General features: G+C 47.6%; 1 protein-coding gene across 9 annotated transcripts in view; it reads right to left on the bottom strand.

Moving 5' to 3' along the window:
• Window positions 1–15,316, bottom strand: part of Cyfip2 (cytoplasmic FMR1 interacting protein 2) — a 117,271-nt gene that overhangs the window by 21,002 nt on the left and 80,953 nt on the right. For all 9 annotated transcript variants that reach the window (XM_021646393.2, XM_021646391.2, XM_021646396.2 and 6 more), the window contains 3 exons: window positions 12,583–12,726; window positions 10,957–11,047; window positions 9,713–9,843 (listed from right to left, as the gene is read on the bottom strand). In XM_021646393.2, the coding sequence (XP_021502068.1) occupies window positions 9,713–9,843; window positions 10,957–11,047; window positions 12,583–12,726 (366 nt within the window). The remainder of the gene's footprint in view (window positions 1–9,712; window positions 9,844–10,956; window positions 11,048–12,582; window positions 12,727–15,316) is intronic.

Genomic DNA, 15,316 nt, shown 5'->3' with positions numbered 1-15,316 from the left:
CTGGACTGAACAACGTCCCGGGCACACAGAATTTTCTGGATCTTGAACTGACGCTTCCTGGTGGAGAATCAAATAGAGCAGTGGCACTAGCCGCGGCCCTGGTTTTATAAACGAGATGGAAAAAGCAGCTCTGGGGCACACCTCGTCAACGAAGAGCTTCCCACGTAGTGGAGGTGGCTGGAAGAGACGCACATTTTTCGTAACCTCGCGCCTTCCTGGTGTGTTGTAACCATCTATGACTTCTTTCCCTAACTTTTTTGGCTCCTGGCCTGTTTTCTTTCCCCTCCTCTAACTCTGCATGAGGACTAGCTTTAGACCTTCCGTGGGAAGTCCTGGCGGCTATTCTGTCCTGGTGGCTGTAACTGTTCTGAACCAGGTAAGAGGACACTAGATGCACTGAGTCCCTTCAGCCCTAGCTGTCTAGGTCCCGGGCTCCTCAAAGCCAGGCCACACTGCTGCCTTCAATAGCGAGCACTGAGATCAGCTGAAAGTAAAACTCCTCAACAACACGGAATATGCAACCAGAGTCTCATTTGTTCATAAAACAGTTTTATAGCTTTTTTTTTTTTTGACCATGAAGAATGAAAGTCGTGTGTGTGTGTATGTCTGTGTGTGTGCGTGCATGTGTCTTCGTGTGCATGAGGGCGCCTAGGTGGAGGTAAGGAGGCAATGTGTGTGCGTGTGAATTCATGTTTGTGACGATACATGTGTGGTGGTCAGAGGACAATTGAGCATGTGCTTCATGTGTGTGATGGCGCCCGAGTAGAGGTAAGGAGGCAATGTCTGTGCGTGTGTATTCATGTGTGTGACGGTACACATGCAGAGGTCAGAGGACCGCCTCAAAGGTTGGTTTTCACTTTCTAGCCTTAGACCGGCTTTTGTTGGCTGCTACACACACCTGGCTGGCTGGTCCCGTAAGCTTCCGGGGATCCTCTTGTTTCTGCCTCCCATCTCACTGTGGGACTATTGCATCCGGGCTCTGGGGATCTGAACTCAGGTCTTCATACTCACCCCACAAGTACCTTCTCTACAGACCCATCTCCTCAGCCCCCCCCCCCCCCCGGCTGAGTTTTCCAAAGTAAGAAGCCACTTTACTAAGAGAAATGCTTACACCAGGAGGGGGCCAAAGCCTGGACAGCAGAGTTGGGAAGCGTGAGTGTTTGAGGCCAGCCCTGCTTATATTGCCATATGACCCCTGCCTCAGAGGAAAAAGCTTCAGCGTCGCCTCATTTGGGGACTGCAAGCTGCTTCTGCAACAGATGCTCAGGGTGGAGCTGACGAGTAAAACCGCTTTTCGGTACCATCTGCATGGACCAAGCGTCACGCCGACGTTTATTATTCCTGTGACGCCCGCTAACGTATTTTGGTGAGAGGTGCGGTGACAGGAGAGCTAATAGGACCCAGGCCTACCGCACCATCATTCGTTGTCAGCAGAATTAAGTGAAAGTGAACGGGCTTTTGGAGCCAAGGTTCAAAAATGATTTATTGTAAGGAGCCCGCATCAAAAGTCTTCAAAGGTTCTGTATGTTAATTTCGGGCTGCTCTTTGCTTTAACATTTTCTTTTACTCTTGCACTTCGTTTAAAATTGAGAGGACTTCCGCCAAACTCCAAAACCCAATTTGCTGTGTTTTCTGAGGCCAGGGACTTGGCTTCTCTTGGCTAAAGGGTACTACAAAGATCCACTGTGCTTATATTAAAAAAAGACCGTGTGATCCTAATGATGTCAGACTTATGTGAAAAATGGCAATTGACTCTATTAAGCTCTGCACTTGGGGGGAAAAAAGACCATTTTCAGCCGACTTACTAGAATCAGCAGCCTAATCTCAAGAGTGTTTTCTTAAGTAACATCTGGCTTTGAGTATTAAGGCAGTAAAAAGACAAATTCCGCTCATGTATTAGGTGTCTGTCTTTGTCAAGTGTCCTAGAAGAACTGACTTACCAATGAGGCTAAGAACCTCCCACTACCCCCATCTGGACTCTGGCTTTCTGGTATGAAGGGGGCTCAGGGCCAGGCCTAGCCAGCAAGCTCAAGCTCTAAACATTCCCTTATATGGACACATGTGTTATTACTGTGAGTGTTTCCTGAAGGGCCCATGGAACAGGCCAGAGATCAGGCTTCCCACACCCACCACGACCCTCTGCATGGAAAGTATAAGCAGGGGTTTCCGTCCTCATTTGAGTCTCTATTTGCAGAGAGAGGCCCACCCGGGAAGCGCCAAGTCTGTTTCTGCCACACAGGCTTCCCTGAGTCCCAGTAGCTCTCTGCTGTGAAAGCAGATAAATCTGAATTTTGTTGCTCTCCCCTCCAGGGTGGGCTGCAACCTGAGCGCTGTTTCCTCTTCTGACTAATGCCATAGATAACATGCCCACGCGTGAATTTTCTTATTCAAGGGAATAAGAAAATCGTCAACATGGATCAGATCCATATCTGATCAACTGGGAAAGACTTGTTGTAGCCAAGACACAGTGGCCTACAGAGTAGTGTCCCCTTTGCTAAAAACATCAGCATTTTCCTCCTGACAACCTGCAGGCTGAATCAGTCTTCGTTTGGAGCCACCCCGGGGTTGACACCTTTCTAACTTCCGTGGATCTGAACTTTTCAGCCCTCTACACCATATACATTCAAGCGTGCCAATATTTCCTTCTAAGGAAGCTCTAGCTGCTGCGATGCATCCAAGAGATTGATAATATGAAGCAGAAGTTGAGAAACCCTCTTATTTCTCATTGCTGTTCCAACCACACTCACAGAAGCGTCCAAGCTTGGCTCCCCAGACTTTTAAAACCAGCAGAACAACCGGCTTCGCAGGAGAAAGGCTGGCAGACACACATCTGGGAAAATGCCCTTCAGGACGTGAGCAGCCGCCATCTTCACACAATAGTGATTTTGTTTAGCTTCTGCTTATCTGGGTTTTCCGAAAGGGAATTTACTTCAACGGTCCAAGGAGGGAAAAGAGAGGAAAGTGATGGTGGTCAGCTGTGGGGCTGGATCATGCAGCCGAGCAAGCTTTTAGTCAGCCAGCCTTCTGTACCTCACCCCCTTGACCAGCTTGGCTGCACACGCGTCCCTGTCCCTCAGTGGGTGGCTTCTACACTCTGAACCATACCAGGCTCGAGGCCCATCTTTTGTGAGAGCCCTAACGCTGGGAACATCAGCACCTCAGAACCACTCCAGTATATCAAAAAGACACTCGTCCAAAAGGTCTGATTAACACAGAGATGACGTTAACAGTTCACAAAGATGTGAGGAAATCAAAACTCTGTAACATGGCTCAGTGAGAATAAAAATTAACTGGTCTGTAAAATCGTCTGGTGATGTCAAGTTTCACCATCCGCAAAACGTGAAGTGGCCCCGGGTAAGGGAATCTCAGTAGGGTCAGGCAGAATCTGGGGCCTTCCTTGTTGTATCTGAAGGGGGTGCTACTGCCATCTTGTGGGCAGAGTCCAGGAGTGCAGCCCTGCAGCCGTAAAACAGAAGAGGCCTCCAACAAAGGATTACCTGGTCTCAGGGTCAGCAGGGCTGATACAGTGAGTTGAGTCTAGACTCTCCTCACCTGTAGGAATAATGTTCTCAGTACGAGGCTGTGTCTGTTTCGACTGTGGCTCACTGCACTGCAAACACAGAAATAAGCAACAGCTACAAAGGTAAGTGGGGTGGCCGTCTCAGAGCCCATGCATGTGTGTGCAGCCGGAGGACTTCCGTGTCTCACTCAAACATGTGTCGGGGGCTATAACATACAACTGGCTTGATGTGTGAAAGTCCACAGATGGTGTGAACAAAAACGTGAAAATCACAGAGTGGTATCTGAGGAAATAGGAATCACCTCGGAGACGGCAAAAGAAACAGATCAGACTCAACAGCTGTTAAGAGCCAGCTATGACCAGTTGTCGGTGGATACTTGATAAGCAATCAAGTGGAACATGTTGATGTCCGCCTGTGATCTCAGCACACAGGAAGCTGAGGCGGGAGGATCTCAGGCTTGAGACCAAAGACCGCCAAAATTCAACATAGTATTTATCCTGCGCCTAGAAGGCCGACATTATTTCAATGTGAAAATAAACAGAATTGATTTTTTGGCTTTTACTAAACACAGAATGAATTACAGATAATGCACTCAGTGGTTTGTTTCATCTTGAAAGGCTAAACCAGCTACAAAGGGGGAAAATTACGAATACATCAACCCTTTTGATTCTTCGACAAAGGCCAGCTATGATAGATCTACTCTGCCTAGATCAACCATACATTAATAACACCTACAAACGAATGAAGAAACCCGGCTAAAAAGTAAACAAAACTCTTAACAGCACTTTACTTGTAAAGAGGGAGTCCAAATGGCCAGGCAAGGACCTGGTGTCCTCAGGTCAACCAAAACCACGATGGGCTGCCGAGACACGCCTAGGATGGCTGTGGTTAAATTCAACTCTTTACCTAACACGTTCCTATCAAAGGACGCATCCAATAGTCACCACGTCTAATTCATAAGAGTACTGCACTCTCAACAGCCCCAAAGAGCACTTTGCTAGCGACAAAATGTCTTATGTAGGTGAAGGAAAAAGAGGTTTCTTTCAGCCCAAAGTTTTGGGCCTCAGTACAGCATGGCAGGGAGGGCGTGAAAAGTCAGAGAAGCCTGTATCATGACAGCCACAGAGCAGAGGAAGAACATGCCTGCACTTGTGGGCTTTTCCCTCTACCCTTAAAAAGATTCTTTTTTTTTTTATATTAAATGTGTTTAAGTGTTTGCCTACATGTATGTATGTGTGCCAAATGTGTGCACTGCCCTCAGAGGCAGAAGAGAGCACCAGATACCTTGACACTAAATTTACAGATGGCTCATGTAGGTGATGAGAATTGAACCTGAGACCTCTGCGAGAAAGTGTCCTTAATCACTGAGCCACTTCTCCAACCCCATAATCCCCGTTTTTTCCACCCACACCCTCAGCCCATGGAATGGTGGCATCTACATTGAGGATGAGTCCTTTCCTGCCATCCCTAGTTAAGCCTTTCCTGGTTAAGTAAAAAGTCTAGCAAAGCCTTTTTGGAAATGGCCTTCACAGATACACCTGGAGGGCGTGTTTTACTTGACTTCTAGGTGCTTCTTGACACAATCAGATTTCGAGTTAGGATTAGTCATTAGCACCCAATTACTCTAAACCAGACTGTTCAGCTCACCCGATAACGTAATGAGAACCATCTGTATTACAAGCTGCACAGAAAGCGCCGGACGACAGGCGTCAGACAGGGAAGGGAAAATACGCTGCACAATTCCGTTCAGATGAGCTTCAAAGACAAAACCACCCTCACCCGGCAGAAGTCTGAACCGTGGCTGCTTTGAAGGTACATCAGGGGGCACAGAGAACTGCCCAGGGCATGGTGAGTGTTCTGTTTCTCGCCTTGGTGGAGGTTACGTGGGCTTGGTGTTCATACAAGGTATCTGCTTAAGGTCTACACACCTGACTGTACATGTTCCTTAAAGACCCCACATGACCCCACAGAGAAAGAGAAATTCCACGTACCCGATCTTTTACACACAAATTGCATCCTCAATCTTGAGATCCACAAGCATGTAACTTAAATGAAGAAAATACGGTTCTCCTTCTAAGTGTATACTCTATACCTGGAAGTTAAGGCTGAATCACCGCTGTTGTTTTAGAGAGGCAGGTCACAGGATAAAAGAAGATACCTGTAGCTTATTAAGCAATAGGAAGACCATGGACAAGTGAAAGCTGAAAATCTATTAGGAGAGAGCAAAAGGTATGGCAAAGACATGGAAAAATGACCTCTCCCTTGGTCCTTCCGGCTGTCTATCAAGCTATTTTTAATTGACCTTTAGGTCAATGCTAACACGCCAACACGATTTCCAAGTAGGAAGTTAAGCCATTCTTGGTATAGCTAAATGTCCCTATTGACCTCTAATCCTTGTCTCTTTCCTGACATCTAAGGACAATGGCTGCTGACCATTCAGCCTGATTAGCTCCTATTTATTCCTTAATGTGTTCTTTTGTAGGTTCTATGTATTTTACACATGTAACCTCAGGATATATCTTTGTTTATAAACTTGCATTTTTTTAAAAATTCTACATTCTCTCTTGCCGTATCTTACACTGTAGGTGAAGAACTACTGTTTGACCTGACTCTTGTGAAGAGCCTCAGTCTTTCAGAAGAATGGATGGTCCAGTTACACAGCTCTTCTTTTATGGCCTTTCCCCTCCCCCTCCCCCTCACTCTGCCTCGTCTCCCTTCCTTTTTCCTTTCCCTCCCTCTTCCCTTCCTCTCTTTCCCTGCCTCTCCTTTTCCTTCCTTTCCCCCTCTCCTCTCACCCTTTCTCCCTTTCTTTGCCTTTTTTTTTTAATGGGAACAACTGATACACCACTTACTTACTTAATTTCCACTTTCTTAGCTCTAAAACTCTCATGCTCTACTTTCACCCCAGCAAGCACAGGACAGCTGCAGATCTCCCCATTTGTCAAAGCAGGAAGCAGAGCTCTCGGCCTTGCTGAGCATGAAGTCCCACCGTGTCACCCCACTTGGCCCAGCTGTCCAGGACTCAGGTCAGCACCCACACCTGTACAATTCTGTGCTTCAGTCTGCCTCTGCTGCTAACATGTTCTTCACGTTGTGTGCGTTCTCTTGGGCTGGAGAGGGTCGTCTGGGGGAATCTAGATCCTGAGTGTCCATCTGCCCTTAGTGATGGACCTGGGAAAGATCTTTCCTCTGAGGTTAGCCTGCAATGGGCGCATGGCCTCCTGCTTTGAACCGAGGGTCTCACTCACAGCTCCTAAAAGTGGGGGCTCACATGTCTGTCCTCCCCTCTCCAACCTTCTTCTTGTGCTCTTGAGGCCTTGAACAATTTTTACCACTCATCCTTGTGACTTCTGAAAGCTATGTTGCTATAGTAACCCAGGCCCACTGAACCGTGTTAAAGAACCTGTTATCAGGAAGAGGAGCCATTAGCTGTCTCCAGAGTCCATTTAAAAGAGAATGCAATTACTCTTCACTGAGGATGCGCCACAGTGCTGTTTCGGAGCTTCTGTTTCGGAAGGTCTGAGAGCAGCTGATCCAGCTGCCCCAAATTAGGATGAGGACGGACAGTGTGGCAAGCCTAGGCTCACCGAGGGTGACCAGCCACCAGTGAATGATCCTTGCAAGCTGTCACTCTGCAGCCCTCACAGTTACTGCTTCCTTTTTCCTCTCTACCTTTGCCGTGTCTCTCACTACCCACCACGCCTCTCTCCTCCACGGACCTGGGCTGCAAGCAGCCACGCCCTTATCTTCACTCTGTGTCCAGTTGCTGCTTTCTCCTTGTGGCCAAGAGGACCTTTGAAAAAAATCAGATTCCCACCCCGCTCCTGCTCACAAGTCCCCAGCAAGTTCCTGTCAGTGTCTTGTGGCCAGATCTGGCCTGCCACTTGGCAGTCTTCTGCCCTCAGCACCTGCCTAGGTCTTTCTATGCCTGTTTATCCTGGCTCCTTTCTGCTCCTTCTACATACCAAGTTCTACCATCTACAACAGCACCCTCTCCCCACAGCTCCTGGCCTTCCCTACTCATGTGCTCAGAGTGTCCCCATGCGCAGTGGACTCGGTTACCCCATTGTGAGATCTTTGCTTATCTCCCTCTCCAGAACAAAGACAAAGCTGCCCGGCTCTTGTTTGTGGCTGCTATCTATCCCACGAGAGCTCCAACAGTCGGGGAGTCAGCTCTTAGAGATCTACGCTTTGTGTGCGGGTGAAGGAGACGCCCGGAGTGTATTCCAATGCACCTGAAGAGTTACATCTCCCTGTATCCCCCCAGTCCCAAGGGGGGGGCCCTTCTCCATTCCTTCCCACTGCCCCAGGCACAGGACACCCTGAGGACTGGATCCACCACATAGGGAAGACGTTGGAAAGAACGTGAAGAGCCTCTGGTTAAGTCACATCAGTCCACTGGGGCCAGGAATGCAGATGCCCCTCTAGTCAGCAAAGGGACTTCCTAAGACGCATCTATGACGGCAGGCATCCTCATTTCAGCTCTTATGATGCCACTACTATTTATCTTTTGCTACTGGTACTTCACATACACTATTTCTCTTCAGCCTCCAAGGTACACGGCAGGATCATTCTTCCGTCTGCTATCGTAAGAGCTGAAGACACAGGGCTGCCTTCGGCCCACGGCAGCTTCTGGAATGAAGTTCGCATTCACTTTCCAGGACACTCTGCATGGAAGCCTGGCCTCAGTCCCCATACTGTCAGGTCCGACAGAAACTCCATTTCCCCAAATTCCAAAAGGCGGAAGGGACAAATGGTTATCTGCGGTGCCTGCCAGCATCCCAAAGCTCATGCTGGCCTCCATGCTCTTTCAGTATGCCAAGTACCTGCTGCACATTTCAAGGTCCGCAAGAGCATCCTAGCTCTTCTCCCCTCCTCCTCTCCCCTAAACTCCCTCCAGCTCACAGGCTTCCTTCCCGCCAGCTACTCATTCCACTTATAACCCTGCTGCTTCAGTTATGCTCTCCTTGTCTTCCCCTCTCTGTCTCCCTCCTCCTCCTCTCTGCTCTCCTATGCTCCTTTCTCCATGTCCCCCGACCCCGCTCTGTTCCTGCTTCTCTCATGACCAGGTCTAGTCTGCTGGCCATGTTCAGTCTGCTGCTTTCTTTCTCTGCCAAGGACTCTTGCATGTCTCTGGCTGTTCTTTCTCTCATATCTCCAATAAAATCCTTTCCCTTAACCATACCGTGGAGTGTTCACGTCGGCTCATTCGCAAACCACACTGGCTTCTATTTTTCTTGTTGTTCCCCCTGGACCCTGTGCTTGCTCCTCACAGCACTACTAACATTATAAGTATCGTTTCCATGGCAACACAACAGCACTAAGCCAGGCAGACACCTTTGGGAACCCATACCCTCAAAGTATTTTTTTTCTTATTTTCAGCTAAAACTTTATGATGCAATTGAGCATGCCCAGAGGCATTTGTGTCCATCACATTCATCTTTAAAATAGCCTTTACAGGAACTAGAGAAAGACCGCTCAGCAGTTAAGAGTACTGGCTGCTCTTGCAAAGGACCTGGGTTTGGTTCTCAGAACATACAAAGATGCTTACAATCATCTGTAACCCCAGGTTCAGGGCCTCTGATGCCCTCTTCTTACCTCTGCAGGCACTGCACACCTATGGCGCACATATATACATGTGGGCAAAACACTCACTCCTTTTACACATCTTTTAAAATTATGATTTAAGCAAAGCACGCTCAAGAACAGTCCTTATCTGAACATGCTCCTAAATGTGTGGCTTCTCTGCATAAATATGCGTAAGTTCCCAGGGTAAAGTCCTTATGCTTTCCTTGCTCACCAAGAAATAACTCCATGCTCCCCTTGCCTGCTGCAGACAGCAAGCTCCCGCCACACTTTCAGCCCTGGGCTGTGATTACGTTGCCTTTGTGTTTACCAACAATGCAAACCTGTTTTATTCAGTCATAAGCACACACAGGCAGCAGCTGGCAGGTGCAGCTTCTTCCCCAAGCACAGCGCTGGTTGGCACTGTGCTTTATGAAAGAATGGATGACTAAGACTTGGCCAACAGCTCTGAGGACTGGGTCCAACCACTGAGGGGTAACCCAGGTCTGAGTATCTCCAGAACCTCTGCGCCCTCTGGCCTTCTGACTTCCAGGAATAAAAAGCTGGGTATGTATGGGGTCCCTCTGGCCGGCAGACACCATGATTTCTGTGGGTTCAGGACTTACCAGAGCTTGCTCTATGAGGAGGCAGAACAGGATGGCGTTGCCCACCTCTCTGAGGCTCTGGAACACGTCTGTCTTGAGTTCTGCATACTCAATGATGTCCTTCAGTTGATGGTGGAAGAACTCCAGGATCCCTGAGAGCCACAGGCGGGACATGGACACTGTTTAGCCAGGTTTATGGGCAGTGACAACTGAACCACAGCCCCAGACTTAGCAGCCGTCTACTTGCCAGCTTAAGGGTGGGATTCCATGCAAGGGTCGATATAGACCAAGTTTAGGGGGCTGGCACAAATTATTTGGAGCAAAATAAAACACATCCATAATCCCAAATGGAACAGTGCTGGCCCATTTGTCCCTTCAAAAGGGACCTGAATTCCTAACAGCAAGGTGACTATTTATAGGTATTATCTACTGAGTTAGGTATTCTACCTACAATATCCCTTTCATTACTCATGATAATCAACGAGGCACTATCCTCCTTTTTCAGAAGAGGTTCAGAGAGGGTAAGTGACAACCCATAATCACACAGCCCGGAAGTCATGCTGTCAGACTTGGACACCAAAGCCTCTAGCCTCATCCTTTTCCTGTTCTCAATCATACTCATACAGAAAGTTATGCCTTAACTTCTGGAAACAAAAAATACGAGGCACCAAATTTATAGCTTCTATCTGTCCTATATTGAATGGTTAAAAAAAAAAAAACAACACTTTCAGCCTCAGTTTATCTGTGTCACATGGCACCCCACAGGAAGGCCTGCTGGAGACCCACACACAGTGAAGGAGACCTTTTCCTTCACTGTTTAAACCAGAGGTTCCCAACCTTCCTAATTCCATGAGCCTTTAGTACAGTTCCTCATGTTGTGGTGACCCCCAGCCATAAAATTATTTTCGTTGCTGCTTCATAACTGTAATTCTGCTACCGTTGAGTATTTGTGTTTTACCATGGTCTTAGGCCAACCCTCTGAAAAGGTTGGTTGACCCACAGAGGGGTCGCGACCCACAGGATGAGAACCACTAGTTGAAATGCTTTCATAGTTGCAGCGCCAACTCCAGCTGGCCAGCAGTCCAGCGGGTACCCTCACAGGATCATTCACTGTCCCTGACAGAAGATGATACATCTGCTCACGGGGTTTAAGACAGGCTAAAGGCTATCCAGTTGGCAGGAGGCACAGCCGGAGATGTCAGTTGCCTGGCAATTTAGAGACTGGCAACGTGGAGGAGGCCAGAGCCTCCTTTTCAGTCACCCACCTGGGGAGCCGTACTCGTGCCGAGGCAAACGGCAAATTTTAGGCATCACCTCTATCAGCGTCTTCACGTACTGCAGGATGGTGCCTTGGAGCTGCAAGACAAGAGAGAGTCCAGAGGAGTGAGCTGGCGTGGGCTAGCCCACTGTTGCCCTGTGCACCTCTGGGCTGAATGAAGGGCCACAGCGGGGTACCGGGTCTCTGTTGAGACTTGTGAGAAGAGCATTTAGAAGAGGGGTATTCCCCCTTATCCTTTATAGACAGGAAAAGAGTAGAGACTTTAGGACAGATGTGGGATGGGGGATTTTCGGGGTTGGGGGGGCGCTTATGCTATGGAGACTAAATGAAATGTAGGCAGGGAGTGGTGGAGAGAAATGCATGTAATCTAATAAGCATGGAAAAGCCATTGCACATTCCTCCCCCTCGTTCCCAAGACGAGACATCTTTAATCTATTACAGCATTTTCCTGTTTTACTCTGGACTTGGCACAGGAGTCCTTAATGACCTATAGCTTCTCACGGCTGCTTCTAAAGAACCGGGCTGACTGAGTCTGGCTTGTTCTGTAGATGGTTGGTCGTAAATTATTTCTCTCCAGGAACTCAGATTTCCAGAGAAACCATGTTTCCAAGTTTTGGCCTTGCTTCAACAGCACTGCAGGGAATTAAAGGCAGGCTCAGCTGACCGTACTTGGATCACACACAGAATGTTGAAAAAGGAATACAGAATTCCATAACTGCCAATATACTGTTGGTTGCCGTGGTCTGTAAGAAACCCCAAGGGCACAAAGTATAGTGAGTAATTAGAGATGTCTGCTAGAACCATGAGAAGAAAAATGGCAACAGATGATTTATGTGTTTACTATGCTAAAGTGTTTTGTTGTCGCCATTTGCTTGTTTTAAAGGGTCTCACATAGTCTAAAATGGCCTCGAACTTACTATGTAGCTGAGGGTGATCTTGAACCTCTGGTCTCCTTACCTCTACCTCCCAGATGCTGGGATTACAGGTTGGTAACTCCATAGGAGCCAGCTTTATGGGGGTTCCAGGCATTGAACCGAGGACCTTGCACATATCAGGCAAGCATTGTGCCAACTGAGCTACACACCCAACCCATTGTGCTAAATCAGTTAACAGAGAGAATGAGTAGCGATATGGCTTTGAATAGAAAAATCAGGATTTCTCAGTTCAGTCAGCAAAAACAAGGGGTGAGATCTGAGACACAAATGAGGAGACAAAAAAAAAAAAGGTATAGGTCATGGCACAACTATGAAGGGATAGAGAGACAGCTCAGTAGGTAAGAGCTCTTGCTACTCTTTCTTGCTGAGCTTACAAATGCTTGGAACTCTTGTTCTAGGGATTGACAACCTTCTTCTGGTATCTGTGGGTACTGCATGCACATGATACACATAAAGGAAACACACACACACACATACACACACACAAAAGCTAGATAAAAAGAGGTATAAAGAGGACATGTAGGAACCACAATGAAACAAGGACCAAGGACTATCAGGGTGACACCCAATGGCAGAGCTGGTACAGCCACAGTTTGGCTTTTCAGTTCAGTAAAGCTAATTGTGTGCACAGCTACTGTACCTGGGAACATGGCAGCAACTCCCAAGCCTCCCCTTACCAAGCTCTTGACGATTTTCAGCAGTTCCTCCATGACTACAGCGATGCCCTGGTAGCCCAGCAGTCTGCAGATGGTCTTAAAGTGAGGGGGCCCCACAAAGTTCCTGTAGGAGCTATAGATGTGGCTGTAGGCAATGTTGAGAGGCTGGAAACAGAGGTTGAGGGAAAGTAAGTGAGGAGGTGCGAATGGGTGCTGGAGGGGAGTCCTGGCAGGTATTTTGCTGATAGGAGAAGTGGGATCTTGCTGCTGCCAGGGACCCCTCTCTGGAGACCTCTTGAACACGTTTGCAAGACATGGGTCCTGGAATGTATGACCAAAATGTCAGGTCCTAGACTGGTGATTGCAAAAGGCTGCTACATGGCAACCACTCGGGCCATGCTCTGTGGGGCTTCCCATGCATTTTCATTCAATGCATCATTCGCACACAACAAAGGTATGTGCTTTGTGGCCGTCTTTCCCCATTTCACAGATGAGGCAACTAAGGCTCTGGGTAGACAGCAGCTTGTTCAAGGTTACACAGTCCCTAGGTGATTGAGCTTGGATATGAAGCCAATATGGCTGACTCTAATGTCTGTATTCTTACCTCTCCCTCTGTTTTAGGAGTTGAAATCATCTACCTATGATATTCCACTTCTTAGCTGAGGTTACGCCTTATTTCTGGGTATTTCTTTTTTAAACCTGGGATTAAAATCTTGCGCATGAGCATGCCAATCTGGAAGGCTGCACCTGATACTCTACTAGCTGAAGTTCCGTATTTAGCTGCTTAGTTAGAAATTCTGCACAAATTAAACGGAAACCATCGTGATATGTGTGGAGGCCTGCAAGACTCGTCACTCCCTCCTGACTCGTCGGGGAAGGTTTAATTAGGCTCAGCCTGTGTTCTGGGTTCAGTATGTTTTGCAATACGTGAATTATCCTAAGCTGTACCAAGTGGGCATCACAGCTCTTGTGTTCTCCCACACTGAGGATATGTGAAGAACAGTTAGTGTTCCCATCAGTAACTTGGATGCACGCTGAACTGGAACACCCGTGAGCTCAACAACTGAGTGTGTCTGGTGAGCTCATGCCTGCACACAGGGAGGCACGCATGAAGCATGAGAAAGAACTGTTGTGGTAAACTACCTAAACGTAGGAAGGGCCATAGCCTATGCCATTTCTAAATGTATGCAGTGAGGGAAATCTCTGAATATGATGTTCCCTAAAGCCCACACTGACTCCTGAAAGGGTGTGGACTGTGCCATTGCCTATGTGGACCCTGAAGCCAGGCCATGCCTCAATGTGCAGACTAAACCTAACTTAACTTAGTGCTTCTGTAGCAGGGAGCCTTATCAATCAAGAATGTGGAAGGGGCTTTGAGGCACGCCCACAGAATGCTAGGAGGTGTGATTTGCTTCAGGGTCTTATCATCAAAGCTCTACTCTGTATTCTTCTGACTCCTTCGGAGTGTTGGAGTCCAGGGGCCAAACAGGCTTGACCGGAGAGGAACACAGACATTTCAAGGCAGATGGGAAAGACCACATCCTCACTGGGTTGTTTGATGTACTTGGCAAGACTCCTGAAATCATGATCCGGGCAAGGATGGACCTGTTGCTGTGTCCCTCTCAAATTTACACACTGAGATCCTAGGCCCCCATATGACAGCATGAAGAGCTGGGGATGTTGGGTGGCTGGAGTCCTGGTGAACAGGACTTAGTGTCTCCATAAGAAAAGGCATGTGCACTTGTTCCCTCTCCAGACACTCATTTGCAGACCAGACATGGATCTGCCAGCACCCTATTCTGTGATCTTGAACTTTCCAGCCTCATGAGCCATAAGCAATAATTACTTGTTATTTCAGTCTCCCAGACTATGGTGTTCTGGTTATTGCAGCCCAAACAAAGCCAAGCACATTTTACTATCTATAATTATATCCCTATATGAAAGTAACAAAACCCTCACTTTTTATACCGTAGCCTAATTTACTTACTTCCTAAAGATTAAAACGCAGAATGATGCTTTGCATTTTCTCCCGCAGGTTTGGCATACTAGAGAACACTACAGGACAAACCTTCGGCAGACATGTGACAGAGCTTGCGGCTCATTCCAACAGCCTCCTCATTCCCACTTGTACTATGGAGTCTGGGCTTTTCCTATGATCCCTGGAAAGCACCTCCTCCTACATCTTCTCTAAAGATCCCAGGAAAAAAAATTCTGCTCTGCACGGCAAGGGGATTTTACATGGATGTGGGTGAGGATGGCGGTGATGGCAAACAGCTTATTGTGAGTCTCTATTTCTCTATCTGAGTCTCTATTTTCATACAGTGAGACTACATGTTGGGCCTTAAGATAAGTACAGTCACAAGTGGGTTCAAGTCCCAGGACCCTATTTTCTTCTTATTGTTTGTTATTGCTTTGTGAAATAAACACTTGTTAGTTACGTAGCTCTGGCTTGCCTGGTGTTCCCTATGTAGCCCAGGATGGCCTTGAACTCATCATAGCATATCCTCCTGCAGAGCCCTAACTTACTAGGAAGATGGTACTTTAAGTATAATAGGGAAGACACGTGAGGCGGTAAGCATGGTGCTTACGCAGCCTATGGAAGCACCCGTGGAAACATTCATTAATCTTATTTCAGCTGAGAAAAGCTAAGAGGGTAGAGTGTCTTGCTCAAACCCTTTCTCCCCAGAAACTACGGCACAGTGGTGATTCCCTGACATGGACAGGTTCAATACATGACATCTAATTTTATATACCA

Source organism: Meriones unguiculatus, chromosome 11, assembly GCF_030254825.1.
Source record: "Meriones unguiculatus strain TT.TT164.6M chromosome 11, Bangor_MerUng_6.1, whole genome shotgun sequence".
Taxonomy (NCBI): domain Eukaryota; kingdom Metazoa; phylum Chordata; class Mammalia; order Rodentia; family Muridae; genus Meriones; species Meriones unguiculatus.
The sequence above is the reverse complement of the archived record's forward strand: the minus strand, read 5'-3'. Positions and strand labels throughout refer to the sequence as shown.